Source organism: Mastigoproctus giganteus, chromosome 9, assembly GCF_048544385.1.
Source record: "Mastigoproctus giganteus isolate SK-2022 chromosome 9, ASM4854438v1, whole genome shotgun sequence".
Taxonomy (NCBI): Eukaryota; Metazoa; Arthropoda; class Arachnida; order Uropygi; family Thelyphonidae; genus Mastigoproctus; species Mastigoproctus giganteus.
The window spans coordinates 28,380,464-28,405,659 of record NC_143583.1 but is presented as its reverse complement, the minus strand read 5'-3'; the positions used below and the strand labels follow the sequence as shown (position 1 = coordinate 28,405,659).

At 38.1% G+C, this 25,196-nt stretch overlaps 1 protein-coding gene across 2 annotated transcripts in view; it reads right to left on the bottom strand.

Annotated features, from left to right (window-relative positions):
• The window catches only part of Paf-AHalpha (Platelet-activating factor acetylhydrolase alpha), a 56,989-nt gene that overhangs the window by 7,128 nt on the left and 24,665 nt on the right, over positions 1-25,196 (bottom strand). For both annotated transcript variants that reach the window (XM_090381161.1, XM_090381162.1), the window contains exon 2: positions 16,119-16,208. In XM_090381161.1, the coding sequence (XP_090237287.1) occupies positions 16,119-16,208 (90 nt within the window). The remainder of the gene's footprint in view (positions 1-16,118; positions 16,209-25,196) is intronic.

Genomic DNA, 25,196 nt, shown 5'->3' with positions numbered 1-25,196 from the left:
ATCATTGTGAGCTCAGTTTATTTTTGGGATTATCATGTCAAACATATACTGAAAGTGAAACTTCCGAAGCTGAAACTGAAGTCTGCATGACTGGAAACACTGGGTCCAGCCCTCAACTGTTTTCACAGCATTAACTCAATGATCTGGTAAGAGATTTAAATTTACCAAAGGAATCTGCAGAACAGAATTCCTTGATCCTAGACTTAAGTCAAAAAATATTCTAGCACATGGAACATTTTTCTCATGGTACAGACAGAGAATGAGAATTAGTCCCCTACTTTTCTGATGATGATTCTATGGCTTTTTGCAGTAATATATGACTTACAAACTATTTAGGAATTAGTTACCATCTACACAGCGGATACTTTTTATCAACTCATCAAAGAGCAGTTTCAAAAGTGCATTGCTCCACAATGGAAATAAATATGGGTCAATTCCAATAGCTCACTCTGTGCATTTGAAAGAAATATATGAGAACTTGAAGTTGTTGACAAATATTAAGCCCAGGTGACCCCTGCTTAATGCTGATAATTCGTTCCGGAAAAACAGAGCACTAAGTGAATCCACGTTAAGCAAGCGCCGCATTCCCATTGGGTAACATATGTATTTGTGAGTTGCAGTCGATTTCCTAATCAATAATAAACAGTAGTGAAAAGATGCACAAATGTTGGTCAAAATATTTAATATTTAAATATTTGTACATATAAAATATTCTGCATCACATACATATATAATTATGTGGTAACTACAAGTATCAAAATTAAACTTAAAATTCCAATTAAAATCACGAATTTAATTGATCTAAATTGATTTAATTTAATTGATGAATTTAATCATGAAAAATGTGTCGATTTTGGGTTGTACTTTAGCCCTCTTCCTAGTAAACTAAAAGGGGTTTTAATTTTAAATCCCCCACAGTGTTACCACCCAACAATAAAGTCAACTGATCCTTTGCTGCTTTAAAACCTGACATTTTTTTCTTCTTTCAATATGAAACTTCTTTTAGGCATTCGTTTCCAAAAAAGTCCTGCTTCATCCATGTTAAAAACTTGTATAATACCCCTTTTCAATAATTTTAACAAGTTCTTTTTTGAAAGCTTCAGCTCCTTGATCTGTACTTGCGGCTTCTCCCTGGATTTTAAATCATTCAACTAGTGCCTACTAGTTTTAAATGGTTCTGCATTTTTTTTTTTTTTTATTTATAATATTTAACTTAATTGAATTCAGCATTGGATATCTTCAATAAAATTAATTAAAGTCTCTCCATTTCAATTCTAATAGCCGGCCTAGCCCTACTTGCTTGCAGTGGAACAGCTGTCTTTCCCACTGCTAAAATTAATTCTTTATTTTTATAATTGTTCTTACAGTTAAACCTGCCAGTCCTAAATTATGGCACACATCCGCTTGTTGGCCGGAATCGATTTGCTTCAAAATGTCTAATTTACTTTTCAAATTCAGTCTTTGAAAATGTAACTGCATTGGTTGCTTTAATTATGATTCAATGTTCGAGTAAACTGACAGTTACTCACAATGTCCAATACTGTACTGAGTGATGACTAGACTTCAGATAAATGCATATAACGCAAATATTACAAGGAATATACTTGATAATTTTTTAAAATTTTGATCTCAGAACTACATAAGTCACTGTACTGCAATTAAATTAGCATGTGAGAAAATTTCACTGAGCATGGGAAAATTTCTCAAGTCGGCATGGGAAATGTTTTAATGCTGTTTTGCTATTCATTTTCAAGTTACTGACTCCATCAGATGAAACATTTTTGTTAAATATGCCAAAAATACAATCTAGTAAAATCTGGTAAAAGAGTGTTATAGTGATTTGTGACAGCATTATAGTCAGATACAGGTTTATAATATAAGAACAGTGTTATAGCAAATCAGCGTAAAGCAAACAGCATTATAACGAGGGCCTGCTGTACAAAGAACATGGCTGGTTGGTCTGTTGTCAAGTGGCACTGGACATCTACCTTAAAACCACACAGTATTCCCTGTGTTGTAGTAAAAACTGTAAATGCCATAGATAGATAATTTTGGTGCTGGTCTATGTAGTGTAGTGTAGTGTAGTGTTGGCCTGTTGTTCTGCCAGCATTTAGCTGCAGGGCCCCTAGTGGGCCTCATGTTGCATGTCCTTTGCCCAAGGAGGCAGCCAGGTGTTGTAGGAGACAGTCTCTGGCTGCAGTGAACTCCATGCTTCAGCTTGCCAGGGAGGGCCCCAGGGGGAAAAAATGCTCTGGAAGATAAGAGAGTTGGGAGGAGAGTAAAGGTAGGAGGGAACAGATGAAGATAAGGAAGGTGAATGATAAGACTCCAAATGGAAACAGGAAGTTAAGGGGGACAGAAGGGCACCCCTGGGGAAGGAGTCCATCCTCCACACAGCAGGGGACTGTCAAGTGCTTGTGTTTGTGCTGGTAGCCTACTAGGTGAAACATTTGGGTGGGGAAAGGGATGTGGGATTGGTTGAGAACAATGCCATAGGGCCAGGGGGAGATTGCACACTGGCTCTCTCTGTATAAGATCCCACACCAACCAGACCAGCTGGAGGGAAGATGGAGGCATAATATCAGCATGGCAGGGGCCTGTCAGAACACACACACACACACACACACACACACACACACACACACACACACACACACACACACACACTTTTTTTAAAAGTTGTTTAGGGGTAGACTGAATAGGACAACTCTCTCACATACATTTGTCATCTTGAATTCATCATCATTCAGCCAGACAGGATGCAGGTGCCACCTAAACAGCAGTTGTCAGACAATTACCTTTATTTTTTTTTTTTTTTTTTTAATTTTTTGTACTATTCACAAAACATTCACTCAGTCACCGCAGAGTTTACACACATGACCATTCAAGCACACACGCACACACACCTCAACCTGCAGGTACAACTTTATTTATTATTATTTTTTAAAATTTATTTCATCATCATTTTTTATTCTTATTTTATTTCATTTATTTTTTTTATATATATATATATATTCAGATTTAATATACATTTAATATACATTCAGAGTACAGCAGTCTACATACATCGATGAGCCAAAACATTATGACCACCTACCTAATATGATGTTGGTCCTCCACGTGCAGCCAAAACAGCTCGTAACCGGTGAGGCATGGATGCTACTTTTACATAATCACAATTTCTAAATATCTTGTGGTATCTGGTACCAACATGTAACCAGCAGATCCTTTAATTCCTGTAAGGTCCGTGGTTGAGACGCCGCAGATCGGAGTTGCTGTTCTAACACAAAACACAGATGCTCGATGGCATTGATGTCTAGGGAATTTCGAGGCCAGGGCAATACCTGGAAGTCTTCAATCATGTTGTGTGAACCAGTCTCGAACCATCTAGGCAGTGTAACATGATGCATTATCCTGCTGAAAGACTGCACTACCAGAGGGGAAGACCATTGCCATGAAAGGGTGTACCTGGTCAGCAATGATGTTTAGGTAGGTGGTAGACAGAGTACCCGGCACAAGGATGACTGGACCCAGGGTATCCCAGCAGAACATTGCCCAAAGCATGACACCGCCACCACCGGCTTGTTTTCGTCCCACCGTGCATCCAGGTGCCATCACTTCCCCAGGTAAACAACACACACATACCCAGCCATCCACGTTATGTAACAGGAAACGTGATTCATCAGACCAGACGACCTTCTTCCAATCACTCAAGGTCCAGTTTCAATGCTTGCATGCCCATTGTAGGCGCTGTTGCCGGTGAACCGTGGTTAGCATGGGCACTCTGAGTGGCCTGCAGCTACACAGCCCCATTTTCAGCAGGGTTCGATGTACTATGTGTGTTGTGACACATTACTCCTGTCATCAGCATTCCAATTACCGGCTAGTTGTGCCACAGTCACCCTTCTGTTGCCACATACAATCCGGGAAAGCCTTCACTCACCTCAAGCATCAATGAGCCATAGTCATCCAACACCTCGCCGGCGTTTCATGGGTTTTCCCTCCTCAAACCACTTTCAGTAGGTACTAATCATAGCTGACCATGAGCACCCCACCAGCCATGCCATATCGGATATGCTCTGACCCAGTTGTCTGGCCATTACAATTTGGCCTTTGTTAAACTCGCTCAAGTCAGCTGACTTTCCCATCTGAAGAACAAGAGTAACACTGATTAACAGAGTGCAATATCAGGTGTTTTTTATACCATGTCCCAACCCGCGCAAGTGCTGTTCATCTGCAGTTGCTTCGATTTGCATAACGGCACGCTGGTCATAACATTTTGATTCATTGGTGTATATACAGGACATTCACATTCAGCCATCCTTTTCACTCACTTTAGGGCTACATTTTTTTTTTGCAAGTTGAACAGACATGTTACTTGGACAGCAATCTAGCTACACAAAAATGCTGTGCTTTTTGTGTTAGTGGAACAGTCGGGCAAGGAGTAAGCACTGGGATGTCAAGGTCTGGCAAAAAAGGGGAAGTTTGTTCCCTGCATCAAAAAACGGTTCATAAACCACTGGTAGACACCGAAATTGTCTTCCTTCCATCCTTGCACATCAAACTAGGTTTGATGAAACAGTTTGTGACAGCTTTACCTCAGGAAGGTTCCTGCTTCAACTACCTTTGTACTGCATTCCGACTGATCACCAAAGAGAAGCTAAAACAGGGTATTTTTGTTGTATGTCAAATTCACAAACTGGCAAGGGACAGATTTTGAGGGAACTATGAATAAAAGAAAAACAGGCATGGATTAGTTTCAGGTCTAGTGTTGAGAACTTCTTAGGGAACAACAAGGATACTGACTACAAGAATATAGTTGAATATATCTTGGCAAATTTCAAGAAGCTGGGCTGCAACATGAGAGTCTAAGTACATTTTTTACACTCTCATATAGACTACTACTCAGAAAATCTGGGAAGTGTTAGTAAAGAACAGGGTGAGTGGTTTCACCAGGACATTAAAGACACAGAGATGAGTAGAAGGATCTGCAAGAAAATCAAAGAAACAAAAATTTGACCCATTGTAGATCAGTTTTTAAAATAAGAGGAGTATTTAGTGGACTTTTTATCACACTACCCTTTTTAATAGCATTTCCAACATGTATTTAATTATACTGTATTAAATGTCTGGCAAAAGTAGTTTTATTATAATTTCAATGCACAAATTATGCCAAAATTAATAAAAATTCTAAAAAATCAAAATTTTCTTTCATGATTTTTGAAATTAGCATTAGAAAATATCCAGAAACACCTTTTTCTGAAAAAAAAAAATCAGTGAATTCTTTTAAAAATGCAGAGTGTGCTATTAGTATTGCAGGCGATTACTGAATATTCCCTTATAAGCATTTTTATAAAAAATTACTACTATCAAAACATGGTATAATAGTGTTCTTTCAACTTAACTGATTCCTAATTGCTAAGTTTTTGGAAAATTATGCTATCTCTCACAAACAAAAAAAAATCTTTTCCAAATTTCAGAGGTAGGCGGAGAGTGGGCTTACCCTCCCTGAAATTTATTCACACAATGCTGAAATGATTACAAATTGTATTACAAAATCTGTGAATGATCTCTTAAATAATTAGAAGATGGGGGATCAATATTGTTTATTACTACTAAATTTTAGAGAGTGGGGCATGCATGCATGCATGCACTTTCTTATGTGTAATTCATTTATTTTCAGTATTTTTCCATAAAATAATGGGAAAATGCTGAAAATGACAAGCTACATACTTCAAGACAAAAGTGGTAGCTGCATAGTAGATACATATTATAAAAACATGCATCTTTATTTATTACTTAACATGTTAAATGGCTTGATTTGAAAAGATATTTTTTTTTATTACATACATAATTTTTTACTTAACTGAAAAATAAGATATGTAAATGAGATGCTCAAGCATTTTGTGGCTTTCAGGTTTGGCCATTACTTACATTGTACTATCAGAGAGGACCAAAGGGAAAGATATTGCAACCAGACAACTTTTCTTGCCAAAACTCCTAAGAAAGATAACAGTGGAAAGTTCTTCCTTTGGAATTTAGTTTTCTCTTATTAGTATATATGATATACAGCAGTGTTTCCTAAATGTTATATAGCCACGGACTTGTTTTAGACTGCTGGGGGACTGGTGTTTTGCATACCTCTTTTCTGGACCCAAAAATATAAACACATTAAAAACAATAAAAAAACCCAAATTTTCACTCTTATTTAACACACTTATTTAACCTTATAATAATAACTTATTTATTATGTTTCCTTTATAGCTTTTAAATAACTGAGAAGAGAGCTAATGTGAATGATGATGATATTTTACATAATCACAGCAACTCTAAGTCAGAAACAAAAGACAATTTTATCCTTCAATCTAATTTTGACATTCAGTCTATTTCTGTTGTTGAAAAAAAACCAAAGACAAGAATTTAGTTTCCCACTTATGTCATGACTTTCCACATTCATGAATAACAGGATCATGCTTTGTATATTTTCTAAGGACTGGTAATTTTTTTTTTTTTTTTTATTTATTATTATTATTTTTTTTATCTTCCAAAGACCAGTACCAAACCATGGACCACAGTATTGAAAACATCAATATAGAGTACTGGCCAGTAAAATATGAACCTATGGTTCATATTTTACTGGCCAGGGAAGCGGGGAACATGCTTTGTAAAAAGGATAGGTGGAATAGGACCAGGGTATGTCTGCCAGGGGCAAAGGTTGATGACGTTGTAGAGCGGATATCATCTTTTAAGGGCACAAAAGGTGATATAGTTGTACACGTTGGCACTAATGATATTAAGAGTAGGAGACCGGCGGAATTACTTAGCAAGTACAGGTCACTGTTGAAAAAAAGCCGTGAATTAGGGTTGAATTTGAAAGTGTCTGCAATTCTGCCCAGACACGATAGGAGGGAGTATATGATGAGAGCCTTGTCGATCAATTCGGCCCTGGAGGGATTGTGCAAGGCTCAAGGGGTAGAATTTTTTTCAGCCTGGACAGTACTTGTTAACAGGAGAGATTGCTTCTACAGGGATGGGATACACTTAAATAGAAAGGGTGCAAGAATTTTTGCTGATGCTGTCGAGGCAGAGTTAGGTGGGTCGGAAAACTGCTAGTTGGGGGGGGGATACAAGGACTAATACATTAACAGTAGCCACTGGCAGAGGTGGAAGTGATTCTTGCACTGCTTCTATTGAAATGAGCAGAAGCCTGAAAAACAAGATGCAGGATATTTCAGAGACTGCTGGGAGTCATTGCAGTACAAGTAAACACATGGGTTGTGTTAGGGTAGCTAAGAAAAAGAACAGGTGCAGGTATACTTGCGTGTACACCAATGCTAGGAGTATGGTAAATAAATTTGATGAATTTGAGGTATTGCTCAAAGCATCAAAGGCAGATATTGTTGGGATATCAGAGACGTGGTGTCACACAGATATAAGGAATGCGGAACTGGAATTTGGGGAATACAATGTGTATAGAAAGGATAGACAGGACAGGAGGGGAGGAGGGGTTATGCTTTAGTTAAGAAACACATAAAGTCCAAGGAAGTGAAGCCAGTCGACATCGATGGACAGGGCAGTGTTGAGTCAGTTTGGTGTGACATAAGCATAGGGAAATCAAAATTGAGAGTAGGAGTGTGCTATAGGCCTAATGACTCTGATGAGTATAATAAAATATTGTACAGGGAAATAGAGTGGGCCAGTAAATCAGAGAGTCTTATAATGGGGGATTTTAATTTCCCAGATATTGACTGGAATTTGTGGGATGGTCACTCGCACACTAGCAAGGCTTTTGTGGATTTATTGGATGATTGTTTTCTACATCAGCATGTTCGTGAGGTAACAAGAGGGAGCAATACTCTTGATCTGATTATCAGTAGTGATTCTTCATGCATTAAGAATCTGAGGATAAATGAACCACTAGGTGGCAGTGATCACAGTGTGTTGAAGTGGGATTTACTCAAGGAGGTAACTACCATCAGAGGTAAAGGGAAGGGTTTTTGTTTTCATAAAGGCGACTATGATGGTCTGAGACAGTATTTAAATTCTATACAGTGGGACCAACTGATGATGTTACCAACAGCAAACTCAAAATGGGAAGCATTCAAGGAACTAATCTTGGAGGCTACCAGGCTTTACATACCAACTAAGAAATATTGTTCAAGGTTTAGGCCTAAATGGTTGTCAGATGAACTAATGAGACATGTGGCAGAGAAGAAAAATGCATGGGATACATACAAATTAATGGGTGACATGGAAGCCTATGATAGATATAAGTTGGTCTGTAACCAAGTCACAAAGGAGATTAGGCAGGCAAAGGCAGGCTAAGAAAAATCCTTGGCAAAGGATGCAAAGAAAAACAGAAAAGAGTTCTTTACCTATTTAAACTCAAGAAGGAAAGGGATGAATCAGATTGGTCCACTGGATATTGATGGTTCAACAGTTGAGGATCCTGCTCAGGTGGCTAACAATCTAAACGAGTATTTTGCATCCACATTCACGCATGAGGAGTTATTCATGAAGGAGAATGATGTAGGTAAAGTAAACATTGGCACTGAGCTGGAAGATTTTGTAATAACTGAGAGGAAAGTGGAGGAGAGATTGTTGAGGATAAACATAAAGGCACCTGGGGTGGATGTGATCTATCCAGTTATATTAAAGGAGGCAGCAAAGGAAGTAAGCAAACCCCTAGCCATAATTATGAGAGCTTCTTTGGACTCAGGGGAGGTACCCATAGACTGGAGATGTGCAAATGTAACCCCAATTCACAAAGGAGGATCAAAGGCTGACACAAGTAATTATAGACCTGTTAGTTTAACTTCTGTTCCAGGTAAATTAATGGAGGCACTGGTTAAAGAAGCACTGCAGGATCATCTAGACAAGAATTCAGTTATAGCTCAGACACAGCATGGTTTTGTTAAGGGCAGGTCTTGCCTGACCAATCTGATTGGATACTATGATGTAGTCACAAAAGAACTGGATGCAGGGAATAACTTTGATATTATATATTTGGATCTTAGAAAGGCTTTTGATACTGTTGCACATGGAAGACTGCTGCACAAATTGGAGCAGTGTGGCATTGGAGGCAAATTGCTGCTATGGATAAGGGGATGGTTGAGAGGCAGAAGACAGAGAGTGGTAATCAATGGACACTGCTCAACGTGGACTAATGTTATTAGTGGAGTTCCTCAGGGTTCAGTGTTGGGTCCGTTGTTGTTTTCGGTGTTTATGAATGATATTGATGATGATATATCAAGCTTAATGTCCAAGTTTGCAGATGATACAAAGGTTGGCAGGGTTGTTAAGGACACCACTGATGCTATGCTGCTGCAACAGGATCTGGAAAGGTTGAACAGATGGGCTGAGAGGTGGCAAATGAAGTTTAACATTGACAAATGTAAAGTACTACATATGGGAAACAATAACCCCAGAGCAACGTATCAACTCTGCGGTACTACACTGACAGTGGTGGAGAATGAAAAGGACCTGGGGGTAATTGTGCAGGCAGATATGAAGTTCTCTGAGCAGTGCAGACGAGCTGCAAGAGTAGCTCATGGTGTCTTGTCAATGATATACAGGAATTTTTCTAGCAGGGATAAGGAGGTGATTATCACCTTGTATAAGGCAATGATCAGGCCACACCTTGAGTACTGTATACAGGTCTGGAGGCCTCATTTCAAGAGGGATGTAGAGCTGCTGGAACGGGTACAGAGAAGGGCAACAAGATTAGTGAATGGAACAAAGGGTTGCTCTTACGAAGAAAGGCTTAAGTTTTGCAAATTACAGAGTCTGGAGACTAGGCACCGGCGAGGTGATCTGATAGAGGTGTATAAGGCTTTGAATGGTTTGAGCATGCTCAATGCCAATGGGATTCTTCATCTTGCTCAGAATAATCAGCTCAGAGGGCATAAATTCAAATTGAGGAAGGATGGATGTCGGATAGATGTGCGGAAATTTGCCTTTGGCCAGCGGGTGGTTGGTTGGTGGAACCGACTTCCATCACTTGTTGTTGAAGTTGATAGCCTAAACAAATTTAAGGCTCAACTGGACAGGTATTTCGAGCGAACGGAGGGGTGAAATGGGAGTGGTGTGTGTGTTTTTTTTTTTTTTTTTTTTTTGGCTGATGCTGAATAAGCTTGCTTTCTTGCATCATATGCCTCTACTAATGCTAATGCTATGTATTAAGACAGTCACAGACAGAAGAAATGCAAATAGATGCAAAGAAAACTGACATGGAGTGATGACGTATTTGCTTGTTGAGTACAAAGATTCGTAATCTGAAGCCAGAATGGGGAAAATATGTGATCTACCAAACTATGAAAAAAGGTCTTACTGTGAATGCACTTTTAGTACAGCCACAATTCAAGAAATGAAAGACAATGGTTTCCCCAAAAGCATCCATCTCAAAGGTTTTTAATAACTGAAGAGCAAGCAGTTCTTCCACATCTAAAGGGTATAAATGAGGCAGAAAAACAACACTTCAAGAGCAAAGCTGTTGTATTCTATGGAGGACCGTATGGAAAAATAGGACATCCAGTGTGCAGCAAATAACATCTGAATTCAATAAAGCCCAGAATTGCCATATTTCAACCTGTACCATGTGCAAAGAATTGAAGAAACTGGATACTGGTAGTTGCTTTTTCAGAGAAATCCACTGGCAGTGGTGAAAAGAACATCGTGATCACACAGTGAACAATGAAATAATGATTTTACTTCTTAGCATTAGCATTAGTAGAGGCATTTGATGCAAGAAAGCAAGCTTATGCAGCATCAGCCAAAAAAAAAAAAATAAAATAAAAATAAATAAAAAAATAACCACTTCCACTTCACCCCTCTGTTCGTTCGAAATACCTGTCCAGCTGAGCCTTAAACTTATTTAAGCTATCAACGTCCACGACAAGGGATGGAAGTCTGTTTCACCAACCAACCACCCGCTGGCTAAAGGCATTTTTCCTTACGTTTATCCTACATCTGTCTTTCCTCAATTTGAATTTATGCCCTCTCAGGTGATTTTTCTGAACAAGAGGAAGAATCCCATCAGTACTGAGCATGCTCAAACCATTCAAGGCTTTATACACCTCAATCAGATCACCTCGCTGGTGCCTAGTCTCTAGACACTGTAATTTGCAAAACTTAAGCCTTTCTTCGTAAGAGCACCCCTTTGTTCCATTCACTAATCTTGTTGCCCTTCTCTGTACTCGTTCCAACATCCATACATCCTTCTTGAAATGAGGCCTCCAGACCTGTATACAGTACTCTAGGTGCGGCCTGACCATTGCCTTATACAAGGGAATAATCACCTCCTTATCCCTGCTAGAAAAATTCCTATATATCATCGACAATACACCATGAGCTACTCTTGCAGCCCGTCTGCACTGCTCAGAAAACTTCATATCTGCCTGCACAACCACCCCCAGGTCCCTTTCATTCTCTACCACTGTCAGTGCAGTACCACAGAGTTGATACGTTGCTCTGAGGTTGCTGTTTCCCATATGTAGTACTTTACTTTTGTCAATGTTAAACTTCATTTGCCAACTCTCAGCATCTGCTCAACCTTTCCAGATCATGTTGCAGTAGCATAGTGTCAGTAGTGTCCTTGACAACCCTGCCAACCTTCGTATCGTCTGCAAACTTGGACATTAAGCTTGATATACCATCATCAATATCATTTATAAATACAGAAAACAATAATGGACCCAGTACTGAACCCTGAGGGACTCCACTAATAACAGTAGTCCACGATGAGCAGTGTCCATTGATTACCACTCTCTGCCTTCTCCCCCTCAACCACCCCTTTATCCATAGCAGCAATTTGCCTCCAATGCCACACTGCCCCAATTTGTGCAGCAGTCTTCCATGTGCAACAGTATCAAAAGCCTTTCTAAGATCCAAGTATATAATATCAAAGTTATTCCCTGCATCCAGTTCTTTTGTGACTGCATCATAGTATCCAATCAAATTGGTCAGGCAAGACTTCCCCTTAACAAAACCATGCTGTGTCTGAGCTATAACTGACGTCTTGTCTAGATGATCCTGCAGTGCTTCTTTAACTAGTGCCTCCATTAATTTTCCGGGAATAGAAGTTAAACTAACAGGTCTATAATTACTTGTGTCGACTTTTGATCCTCCTTTGTGAATTGGAGTCACATTTGCACATCTCCAGTCCATGGATACCCCCTGAGTCCAAGGAAGCTCTCATAATTATGGCTAAGGGTTTGCTTACTTCCTTTGCTGCCTCCTTTAATATAACTGGATAGATCCAGTTATATTAAAGGAGGTTATATCCTTTTATATCCTTTTATATCCAAGGAGGTTATATCCAGTTATATCCACCCCAGGTGCCTTTCTTGTATTTATCTTCAACAATTTCTCCTCCACTTTACTCTCAGTTATTACAAGATTCTCTAGCTTACTGCCAGAGTTGAATACACCTCTGGCATTCCCCTCGCTGAATAACTCCTAATGTGTGAATGTCGATGCAAAATATTCATTTAGTTTGTTAGCTACCTGAGCAGGATCATCAACAGTTGACCCATCGATATCAAGTGGACCAATCTGATTCATCCCCTTCCTTCTAGAGTTTACATAAGTAAAGAACTCTTTGCTGTTTTTCTTTGCATCCCTTGCCAAAGATTTCTCTTAATCTGCCTTCGCCTGCCTAACCTCCTTTGTAACTTGGTTACAGATGAACTTGTATCTATCATAGGCTTCTGTGTCACGTGTTAATTTGTATGTATCCATGCATTTTTCTTCTCTGCCATATGTCTCATTAGTTCATCTGACATCCACTTAGGCCTAAACCTTGAACAATATTTCTTAGTTGGTATGTAAAGCCTAGTAGCTTCCAAGATAGGTTCTTTGAATGCTTCCCATTTTGAATTTGCTGTTGGTAGCATCATCAGTTGGTCCCACTGTATAGAATTTAAATACTGTCTCAGTCCATCGTAGTAGCCTTTACGAAAGCAAAACACTTCCCTTTACCCCTAATGGTAGTTACCTCTTTGAGTAAATCCCACTTCAGCACACTGTGATCACTGCCACCTAGTGGTTCATTTACCTGCAGATTCTTAATGCATGAAGAATCACTACTGATAATCAAGTCAAGAGTACTACTCCCTCTAGTTGCCTCCCGAACATGCTGATGTAGAAAACAATCATCCAATAAATCCATAAAAGCCTTGCTAGTGTGTGAGTGACCAGCCCCCAAATTCCAGTCAATATCTGGGAAATTAAAATCCCCCATTATAACTCTCTGATTTACTGGCCCACTATTTCCCTGTACAATTTCTTATTATACTCATCAGAGTCATTAGGCCTATAGCACACTCCTACTCTCAATTTTGATCTCCCAATGCTTATGTAACACCAAACTGACTCGACACTGCACTGTCCAGCAATGTCGACTGGCTTCACTTCCTTGGATTTTATGTATTTCTTAACTAATAGCATAACCCCTCCTCACTTCCTATCCTGTCTATCCCTTCTGTAGACATTGTACTCCCCAAATTCCAGTTCTGCATTCCTTATATCTGTGTGACACCACGTCTCTGAAATCCTCACAATATCTGCCTTTGATATTTTGAGCAATACCTCAAATTCATTTACTAAACTCCTAGCATTGGTGTACACGCAAGTATACATGCACCTGTTCTTTTTCTTAGCTACCCTAACACAACCCATGTGTTTACTTGTACCCCAATGATTCCCAGCAGTCTCTGAAATATCCTGCATCTTATTTTCCAGGCTGAGGCTCATTCCAATAGAAGCAGTGCAAGAATCACTTCCACCTCTGCCAGTGGCTACTGTTAATCTATTAATCCTTGTATCCCCCCCAACTAGCAGTTTTCCGACCCACCTAACACTGCCTCGATAGCATCAGCAAACATTCTTGCACCCCTTTCTATTTAAGTGTATCCCATCCCTGTAGAAGCAGTCTCTCCTGTTAACAAGTACAGACTTGTGATTTGTTTTGCTTTGTTTTGTTTGTTTTGGGGAATATTTTGTTGGCATGGACTGGGTCTGCTGATACCAGTGTAAGGCTGAATGTCATTCAGAGATTATCTGAATTTTAAATCAGATCTACTGCACCCTGCAATGTTACACTTTCATCCCAAAGGCGATGGCCACTTTATGGATGACAATGCAACAGAAAGGTTTGGAGAACAACACAGATTATCACCATCTTCCCCATTCCCCCACCCCACACACACACATATTCACCTGATCTCAGTCCTATTAAGAATGTGGGATATGCTGAAGAGAACTATTTGGCAACAAAATCTTCTTCCTTCAACTTTGTTGTAGCTATGTGATATTTTGATGAAAGAACAGTTATAATTAGATCAAAACACACTAAAACACTTTATAGAATCCATGTTCTGCAGCGCACTTGTTATTTGAAACAAAGGTAGTAATAGTAGTAGTAATGACAAATATTGCAAGCCTATATAGCATCAGCCAAAAAAACAAAACCTACACAGTTCCCCCAATCTGTACCTCCAAGAATATATTCAATCTATCCACTTCAACATCAACAGATGGAAGCCTGTTCCAACAATCAACCACATGCTGGCCGAAGGCAAACTTCTGCACATCTAACCTGCAACGATCCTTCCTCAACTTAAATTCATGTCCTATCACGTGTGTAGTCTCAGCAACTACAAGAATGCTATTAACGTTCAGCTTACTCAATCCATTCAAGGCTTTGAACACCTCAATCATATCTCCCTGCAGGTGCCTAGTCTCCAGATGCTGGCTGCAAGGAAACAAAAGCATGCTCTTTTGTTTCCTTTTACCAGTCTGGTTGCCCTTCTCTGCGTCCATTCCAGAGATCTACATCCTTCCTAAAATGAGGCCTCCAGCTCTGTATACAGTACTCAAGATGTGGCTTAACCATGGCCTTATACAAAGGGATAACCACTTTATCCCTGCTACCAAAGTTTCTGTATATCATTGACAAAACCCCCATGAGCTGTCCTGGTAGCACGTCTAAACTGCTCAGAGAATTTCATGTCTGACTGCAAATTACCTCCAGGTCTTTTTCATTCTCCACTACCCTGAGTGTAGTACCACACAGTTGATAAATTACTCTTGGGTTACTGCTATCAACATGCATTTGTCACTGTTAAACTTCAACTGCCATTTCCTAGCCCATCAACCCAATTTTCCTAGATCTTGTTGCAGTAGCTCACCCTGATTACTGTTGTTAACAACCCTTCCAGTCTTTGTATCATCTGCAAACTTAGACATTAAGCCTGATTTACCTTCATCAATATCATTGATAAATACTGAAAACAATAATGGGCAGAGCACTGAACCCTGATGAACTCCTCTAATAACATCAGTCTACGAAGAGCAGTGCCCGTTGATAAATACTCTGTCTTCTTTCACTTTAATTTTTTCTCTATTAGAAAAGGAAATTCTGTTAATATAAAATTATTTATTTTCCTTACTCTTAGTGCTTGTGACTGATGCAACCAATGCTAAATATTAATGTAGAGGAAGAAGTACTTTGATCGAATGAAAGATTCCCATCAAAAGAAAATGAGTAACCTAAACATCTTTCCTAAAACTTAAAGTATGATTTCTTTCTGTCTGTCTTTTAATATGAAAGATGCAAATAGGAAAGGTATTTGTATGCAGCCTGTGCATAGTACCAAGTACTATGCACAGGCTGAGAAGATGAAAGAAGATACTTGACATTAGACTGTAGTGGATTCTGTAGATGGATTTTTGGGAAATGTGTGAAGGGAGGTTGATCCAGAAAATGGAAGCTGAAGGGAAGAAAAAAAGTTGTTTCTGTGAGTTTGAAGTTGGGGGGTGGCTGTTGAATAGCTGCACCCCATATTCAGACTGGTTTGAGAGAGAGAGAGAGAGAGAGAGGGGGGGGGGGACTATACATCAGATAGTCTTATAACCTGCATCACTGCCTTAGTATATCTTAGCTTAGTGTCTCTGATTCAGAATAACTAATGCTCTTTTGACAGTTATTACCCTTAAAATCTAGAAACAAAAAAGAACAATTCTTCTTTGCAGCTTGAAGAGATAAAAAACATTTATTACTATCCTTTGATTAAAGCAGTTAAAAAAAACAATTATGATGTAATATTCTTTCAACTTACCTCAGTGTGAGCCATCAAAGCTACAGTAAAGTCCCCAATAAAAACTACATCAGGTTCTTTTTCTTTAGTTTCTTCTAAATACTGTTTATGCTGCAAAATAAAAATTTAAGAGTATACATTTTAAAAAAAAAAAAAAAAAAATTCATTTCACAAAAACAATCCAAAAACTAAACCAAGGAATGACCACAGAAATAAATTTGATTCAAATGGTTTAATTTCACTCCACACAATTTAATGTACAAAACACATCTTGAAGAGATGTCAAACATGTAGACTGTAAATTCTTCTTTAACCATCTAAGTTGGTATGCAAAACATCTTACTAGTAGCAGATACCCATATACTTGCTACTATTAATTACCTAAATAAGAGGAAGTAAAGATCCATGGTACCTTTATTTCAATTTTTTTTTTTTTTTTTTTTACAAAAAACTAAAGGCAATAAATAGTCTAAAATTAACAAATTTAAAAATGTATTCTGAATTCTGATATTGTGTTGTACAAGTTCAAAAACCATCACCGAAAACAGTCATATTTTTGATAATGAAACTGATAAAGAAACCAATACTCCTGGAAAGTTACCATAGTAAAAGGTATCTTTTGACATACATGGTGCTTTACATCACATACGTCAAACTGCACCAATTTTGCAATTTACAGAACAATTTAAGACAAAAGTCGGTACACCAAAAGTCTGTAGTCAAAACCTAAGTTTTGACCCTTATCTACTCTAACTTTAGAGTAGATAAGGGGAGGTCCCATGGACTGGAGAACTGCAATTGTACAAAATCTACAAAGGGGATCAAAGGGTAACACAAGTAATTACAGACCTGTTAGTTTTGGGGAAAATAATGGAGTCACTGGTTAAAGTAGTAATGCATGATCAACTAGACAAGACTGCAGTTATAGTTCAGGGTTAGTTAAGGGGAAATCTTGTCTGACCAAACTGACTGGATACTACGATGTAATCACAAAGGAACTAGATTCAAAAAATAATTTTGATATCATATACTTGGATTTCAGGAAAGCTTTTAATACTGTTGCACATAAAAGACTACTGAATAAATTGGAGCAGTGTAGCATTAAAGGCCAGTTGATGCTATAGATAAAGGGATGATTGAGTGGAAGAAGACAGCGTGGCAATCAATGGACACTGCTCTTCGTGGCGTACCCAGCATTTAATTCTATATTTATCACTGATATTGATAAAGGCATATCAGACTTAATGTCCAAGTTTTTGGATGATACAAAGGTTGGCAAGGTTGTTAATGACAGGATTTAGAAAAGTTAGGCAGATGGGCTGAGAAGTGGCAACTGAAGTTTAACATTGACAAATGCAAAGTACTGCATATGGGTAGTAGTAATCCCAGGGTAATGTACCAACTGTTTTTTTTTTTTTTTTTTTTTTTTGATTTGGTAGTTGTTGGCGCATCGGCTTCTGTGGCCATATTACACCTCCCAAGGTTTTTGCAGTACTTTGATCCAAGCCCGAGGCAGGAATCGAACCCACGACCTTTGGGTTGTCGGGCAGGTATTTTACCCACTCGGCTAGCCCGGTCGGCGTACCAACTGTGTGATAATACACTCAGAGTAGCAGAGAATGAATAAGACTTGGAGGTAATTGTGAGATATGAAGTCTGAGCAGTGTAGACAGACTGCCAGGACAGCTCATGGAGGTTTTGCTAGCAGGGATAAGGAGGCAATTATCCCTTTGCATAAGATAATGGTCAGGCCACCCCTTAAGTGCTGAGTACAGGTCTGTAGGCCTCATTTTAGGAAGGATGTAGAGCTACTGGAATGAGTACAGAGAAGGGCAATGAGATTGGCGAGGGAAACAAAGTTGTACTTTTTCCAAGAAAGGCTTCAATTCTGCAAAGTGTAGCATCTGGAGACTAGGCACCTGCAAGGTGATCGGATTGAGGTGCTAAGAGGCTTTGAATGGTTTGAGCAAGCTCAATATTGATGGGGTTCTTGCTCTTGCTCAGAATATGTACTTGAGGGGGAATAAATTCAAACTGAGGAAAGACAGTTGCAGAATAGATATGCAAAAATTTGCCTTTAGTGAGTGAGTGGTTGATTGCCGGCACAGACCTCCATATGTCATCATGGAAGTTGATAACTTAAATAAATTCAAGGAAGAACTAGGTATTAACTTTTGGAGGGAATGGATAGGTGAAATGGAAAGTGGTTTTTTTTTTTTTTTTTGGCTGATGCTGTATAAGCTTGCTTTCTTGCATCATATGCCACTACTGATGCTAATACCATGTACTAAGGATATTAGCATTTAACATTAGTAGTGGGCAAGTGATACCACTACTAATGCTAAAAAAATACTGGTTACAAATTCATTAACTCAATGTAGTGGAGGAAAATGTAGATATGCTCCAATGCGATGGATATACTATAGTATATTTTCATTCAATTCTGATTTTTAACTGAGTTCAGAAAAGTTGAAAATGTAGGGGAAAGAGAAGGGTGATACATTTACTAACCAAACTTACCATGAAACTCTTGTACAGAATTTTTCACATATTTTAATTGATTATTGGTGTTATTCATATTAAAATCCCTGCTAGCAAAATAATAATACTATAATATTAGTATTATTATTAATACTAATTCATATTAGTATTCACCCTAAGCACTGGGATCATTAGGCCAACTTGTTACACAGAGGCAGCTATTAAAGCTATAAGACATCAGTAGAAGAGTATATTTTATTGTCAATTTGCCCGTTTCACAGGATGAAGGATTATAATTTCTGAAAAGGAAAAAAACCATGAAACCCTTTACTATGACCAACTAACTTAGCCAAAGTAGGAAAAATGTCAAAGACAGTGGATGTTCCTTAGACCCCAAAGAAAATCAAACCTGGACCTTTTTAACATGGAGTGAAAGAACAGTGCTGCCTTAACCATTATGCAGCCAGATGGCTAGAGCAATGTGAATTTGACTAAATTCAATGAATGTTAAATAAAGAGTTCTGGGGGGGAAAAATCAAAGAGAATCACTTGTTATCATAATAGAATTTTTTTATAGTTAAAAGTACGCATCAAAAAGTACATAAATGCTGAAAAAAACCCAAGAATCGAGAAAACTCAAATTGCATATTGACTTCTAATTTCCATTACAATAATAATCTTTACTGCTATCAAAAAATACTCTTTGATAGACAATCTCTACTGCAATCAAACAAGAAATATTGACCACAGAAAGTGAAAACAAACTTGACTTTGAAGAATAAAAATATGATATTTAATGCTAAGTGGCATGGACTATCATATTATTAGTATCAAAAGCAGTTAAAAATAAGGAAATTATTAAACTGCCACCAGTGTAACTATAATTATTCTGGTGGCAGATTAATAATGTTTGTCACCGACTTCTCATTATAAGCCTTTTGCATAAATTGTATTAATTAAAACCAAACAAAAAAAATGGTAGTTGTAACGTTAAGACTCTTACAAATACTGTAATCACTGTTAGTAATGAAACATGTGGTTAATGGAGTCACACACAATCAAATAAGTAATGTGCTGATCTCACTGACATAATCACTTAGTTGCAGATAGCTGAACTTTTAATACTTGTTTGTTATTTGGTTTTCAGGAGCATTAGCAACTAAGGCCATATTGCTCTGGGAATATGCGGTGGTCATTCCCTTAACCTTTCCGCATTTGGTGGTGATGGGCTCGAACCCCGGTCTAATCAAGAAGAGGGTGCTACACACTACTGCTCCTTCCCACCTGGCTACAGAGGCGCCACTTTTAATACTTAATGACATAACTAACCACAAAGAGAAACAACTATTTTTATAACATTCCAGGCATAAGTAGAAAACTGTCAACTTTTATGTGTTGAGAGGGGGGGGGCTCCCTGAAGGGAAGAAACCTCTTATTCTGCTTTGCATCCTTATTATAGAATGCTACCACTTTACAGAAGAAGAAAGCAAAGAACCTGATCTTGTCAGTTCTTTTGAGAAATGTGGTAAGGGTACCATCATGTTAGTAATAAGATGTTAGCACATCTTGTGATCATATGTACATATTTCTATGGCTGCCTGAAGGCCACATACTTAAGAGAAATTTGTACCCAGAGTCTGAATTGGGAAGTGGGGAACCTTGAAATACTGTCAAATGTGTATTTCTAAATGATTTTCCTCAAAGCTTAATCCTATGGAAGAGTTCCTTATGGAGAATGTTAAAGGTTTCGGGCAAAGATAATTTTACTGCAGTTCACATTAACTATTTCTCATGCTTAATACAGAAAGCAATAAAAGAAAAATTACTTTCAATCTTTTTCTTTCAACTCAAGGTAGTGGAGTATAAAAAAGATCTAGGATTAACTGTACAGCCTCACAAATTCTCTGAACAATGCAAACAAGCTGCTGGAACTCATGGGATTCTTCTATCAATGATATATAAAAGAACTTTGCCAACAAGGACAAAGAGATGATTATCCCATTGTATAAGTCAATGGTTAGGCCACATCTGGAATGCATTGAAGAATGGCAGATCTGTTTGAATGGGTGCAGAGAAGAGCAACATGATTAGTTTGGGAAAGGGGGGGTGTATATTCTTACCAAGGATTGGGGTTCTGTAAATTGCAGTCTTTACAAACTGCATGGTGACCTAACTGAAGTGCATAAGGCTTTAAAACAATTAAGTAAACTGAATTTATCTTTTCTCAGATAAAACACACAAGGAGGTATAAATTTAAATCAGAAAAGGATTATTACAGAATAGATATCAACGGTCTACAGAATATTTAACAGGATATAGAATAGAAATTCACATTCAGCCAAAGCATAATCAACTGTTGGAATAAATAATAATTCAAACTACCTACCACCAAACGTTGGTGGAGGTAGGTAGTTTGAATAAATTTAAGGAAAATTTGGCCAAATTATTGAAAGGAATAGGAAGTTTTTTTGTTTTTTTTTGCTGATGGTGTATAAGCTTTTCTCTCTTGCATCATATTGCCAACACTAATACTAGAATTGAGTCAGCAAGCTACGGATCTTATCAATTAGTTGTCAATCGCTATTTTATGGTAGAATTTTAAATATCCACATTAGTAGTACTCTTCAGTACTTGCTGAAACCTAAGTATATACATCTGAAGACATTTCTCATTTCAATAAATATTCTTTGTTAGTCATTTTTGTGATTTTGTCACCAGCATGGCACAAAATTAAGAAACACCTGCTATTTTCCCAATAAAACAAATTATATGGGGGGGGGGGTTCAAAAAAATTCTAGGATACACACAAGGTACCAACAAAAAATAATAAAATAAATAAATAAAAAATTTAAAAAAGGGAGAAAAGTTATAAGATGCGTCCAATTCTAAAAGTTACGGGACTGCAGATGTTTGAATTTTAAAAGATGGCTATGGGCTTCTGAATGGAAAAAATTATGACTAAAAAGGCATGTACCTAGTAAAATACTTATTCATGCTAGTACATGTATGCTCATTATTATTTCTTTTTCATTATTATTCAAATAGCCACAACTCCATAACTATTCAGAATTTGATTATTTATGATTTTTTCCAAAGAATTCTGTCAAAGAATTTATTTTTGCATACACTTTTGAATGCTTAATTATTAGATAAACAAGCTAATATGATCAGTCACAGGATGCAAAATTGTCATGACCACATTTAAAACCTCAACACATGTAGCTGTTTTATCTTAGCCTATCCAGGAAAAGCTTGTGGAAGGAGCACACACTTATTTGAAACCTTCAAAATTTCACACCAAATATGTTATGGTTGCCTATATATAAATCTTGGTTTTCACATTCTGCACGCGTGCATATTAGTTGTCTGATGGCACTGGGGGTTCCGCTGTGTGTGTGTGAAGTAGTTAAAATATTTAGAATTAGGAAGGCCAAACAAAGTAACCATCTGATTCAATTGTGAACTCAGCCAAGCTCACTGACTCATTGAGAGGCAATTATTCCAGAGTGTTTGACAACCTGCTGCTGCTCATAGTGAACTACGTGAGATTAAATCATCTGTTATTCTCAGAGATTTTATATGTGCCCCCTGGCTCTTGTCTCACATATAAGAGAGACCAGACATCCCTCTTTTATTTTATCCAGCCCCTTCAACACGTAATACACCTCAATCAGATGTCTAGTTGTCGCTCCTTATTCAAACTTCGCAGTCCACACATTGTCAACTGTTCTTAATATGTGCATTGATTTGTACTCATCAGTAATCTGGTCACCCTCCTTAGAACCATCTCCAAAAGGTCTACAATATTCCATTATCCATCTTGTATAGAGGGATAATGACATTCCTTTCCCTACAAGCAAAAGTCCAATAAATCATGGACAGGACATAATTTTTCTTCCAAGCCACAAGGAAAATTTTATGTCAGATTAAACTATAACACCTGTCTTTTTTATCTTGAAACATTTTTAGTTCCTTCCCCCCCCAACTTATATATTTCTGTTCCTCAAATGCATAACCTTACATTTAGTATTAGTACTGACAAATCAATCAAAGAAGAAAGCTTATACAGAACCAGCAAAAATTAAAAAAAAAAAGTTGACACATCACTTGTCATCTATTCCCTCTAATAACACTACCCAACATAATTTTTATCTCCAGCAAATCAATGGTTGTTTCTGGTCAAGTTTTATGTATAGAATTTAAAATCAATCACACTACCCAACATAATTTTTACCTCCAGCAAATCAATGGTTGTTTCTGGTCAAGTTTTATGTATAGAATTTAAAATTAATCATAAAAAGTTGCTAGCACATCTCGGTTTTAAGATATAGATAGATAACTTGATTCTGTACAAAGATATCATTACTGTTTGAAATACAATTTTTAAACTTATTAACTTTTGGTCGGTTTTGTTGATTGGGCTAAAAGTTAAGCAAGAACATCATTACTGTTCTTGCAATATAGTATATTTTGATTTTGATGCACTTTTCCAGACAAGTCAGTATTTTTATTAATTTTACACACCATTCAACTGTTCAATATATAGTGTATGATAAACTACGCTACAAGAATTCACCTTCTGCTCAAATTTACCAATTGCTTTTACTGATTTTAGGTCAATGCATTGTTAAAATGGAGAAGACAAAGCACAGAACTTGCATCAATCACCCAGACAACTTCTGCAATGTTTGTGGACACTTAACCCCAAAAACTCAGAGGAAGAAAATATACAATGTCACAAAAGTTGCATATTCATTGTACTTGGGCTATAAGATCGGTGACCAAGAAAAAAAATTGGGCTCCACATATCTGTTGTATTACTTGTACAACAAACTTAAGGCTGTCATTATATGGCAAGCTGAGAGCATTACTTTTTGCCATCCCTGTGGTGTGGTGTGGTGTAAGCCCAAGAATCATTTTGATGACTGCTATTTCTGCGTGACAAAAATAAAAGGTATTTCCAAAGAGAGCAAGCACTGCATCAAATATCCAAATATCCCATCAGCAATTAGACCAGTGCCATACGGTAAAGAACTGCTAGTACCTGTGCCACCAAAATCTTGGGGTATTGGATGTAGTGATGAAGGTACAGAAGAAATCGTTTTAGCAGATGCAGCAGAACCATGTACTTTAGCATTAGCAGAGGCATTTGATGCAAGAAAGCAAGCTTATGCAGCATCAGCCAAAAAAAAAAAAAAAAAAAAAAAAAAGTAACATAAATAAATAAAAATAACCACTTCCACTTCACCCCTCTGTTCGTTCGAAATACCTGTCCAGCTGAGCCTTAAACTTATTTAGGCTATCAACTTCCACGACAAGGGATGGAAGTCTGTTCCACCCACCAACCACCCGCTGGCTAAAGGCAAATTTCCGCACATCTATCCTACATCTGTCTTTCCTCAATTTGAATTTATGCCCTCTCAGGTGATTTTTCTGAGCTAGAGGAAGAATCCCATCAGCATTGAGCATGCTCAAACCATTCAAGGCTTTGTACACCTCTATCAGATCACCCCGCTGGTGCCTAGTTTCCAGACACTGTAATTTGCAAAACTTAAGCCTTTCTTCGTAAGAGAACCCCTTTGTCCCATTCACCAATCTAGTTGCCCTTCTCTGTACTCGTTCCAGCAGCTCTACATCCTTCCTGAAATGAGGCCTCCAGGCCTGTATACAGTACTCTAGGTGTGGCCTGACCATTGCCTTATACAAGGGAATAATCACCTCCTTATCCCTGCTAGAAAAATTCCTATATATCATTGACAATACACCATGAGCTACTCTTGCAGCTCGTCTGCACTGCTCAGAGAACTTCATATCTGCCTGCACCACCACCCCCAGGTCCCTTTCATTCTCTACCACTGTCAGTGTAGTACCACAGAGTTGATACGTTGCTCTGGGGTTGCTGTTTCCCATATGTAGTACTTTACATTTGTCAATGTTAAACTTCATTTGCCACCTCGAAGCCCATCTGCTCAACCTTTGCAAATCCTGTTGCAGCAGCATAGCGTCAGTAGTGTCCTTGACAACCCTGCCAACCTTCGTATCGTCTGCAAACTTGGACATTAAGCCTGATATACCATCATCAATATCATTTATAAATACAGAAAACAATAAAGGCCCCAATACTGAACCCTGAGGGACTCCACTAATAACATTAGTCCACGATGAGCAGTGTCCATTGATTACCACTCTCTGTCTTCTCCCCCTCAACCACCCCTTTATCCATAGCAGCAACTTGCCTCCAATGCCACACTGCTCCAATTTGTGCAGCAGTCTTCCATGTGCAACAGTATCAAAAGCCTTTCTAAGATCCAAGTATATAATATCAAAGTTATTCCCTGCATCCAGTTCTTTTGTGACTGCATCATAGTATCCAATCAAATTGGTCAGGCAAGACTTCCCCTTAACAAAACCATGCTGTGTCCTAGCTATAACTGAAGTCTTGTCTAGATGATCCTGCAGTGCTTCTTTCACCAGTGCCTCCATTAATTTTCCGGGAACAGAAGTTAAACTCACAGGTCTATAATTACTTGTGTCAGCCTTTGATCCCCCTTTGTGAATTGGGGTCACATTTGCACATCTCCAGTCAATGGGTACCTCCCCTGAGTCCAAGGAAGCTCT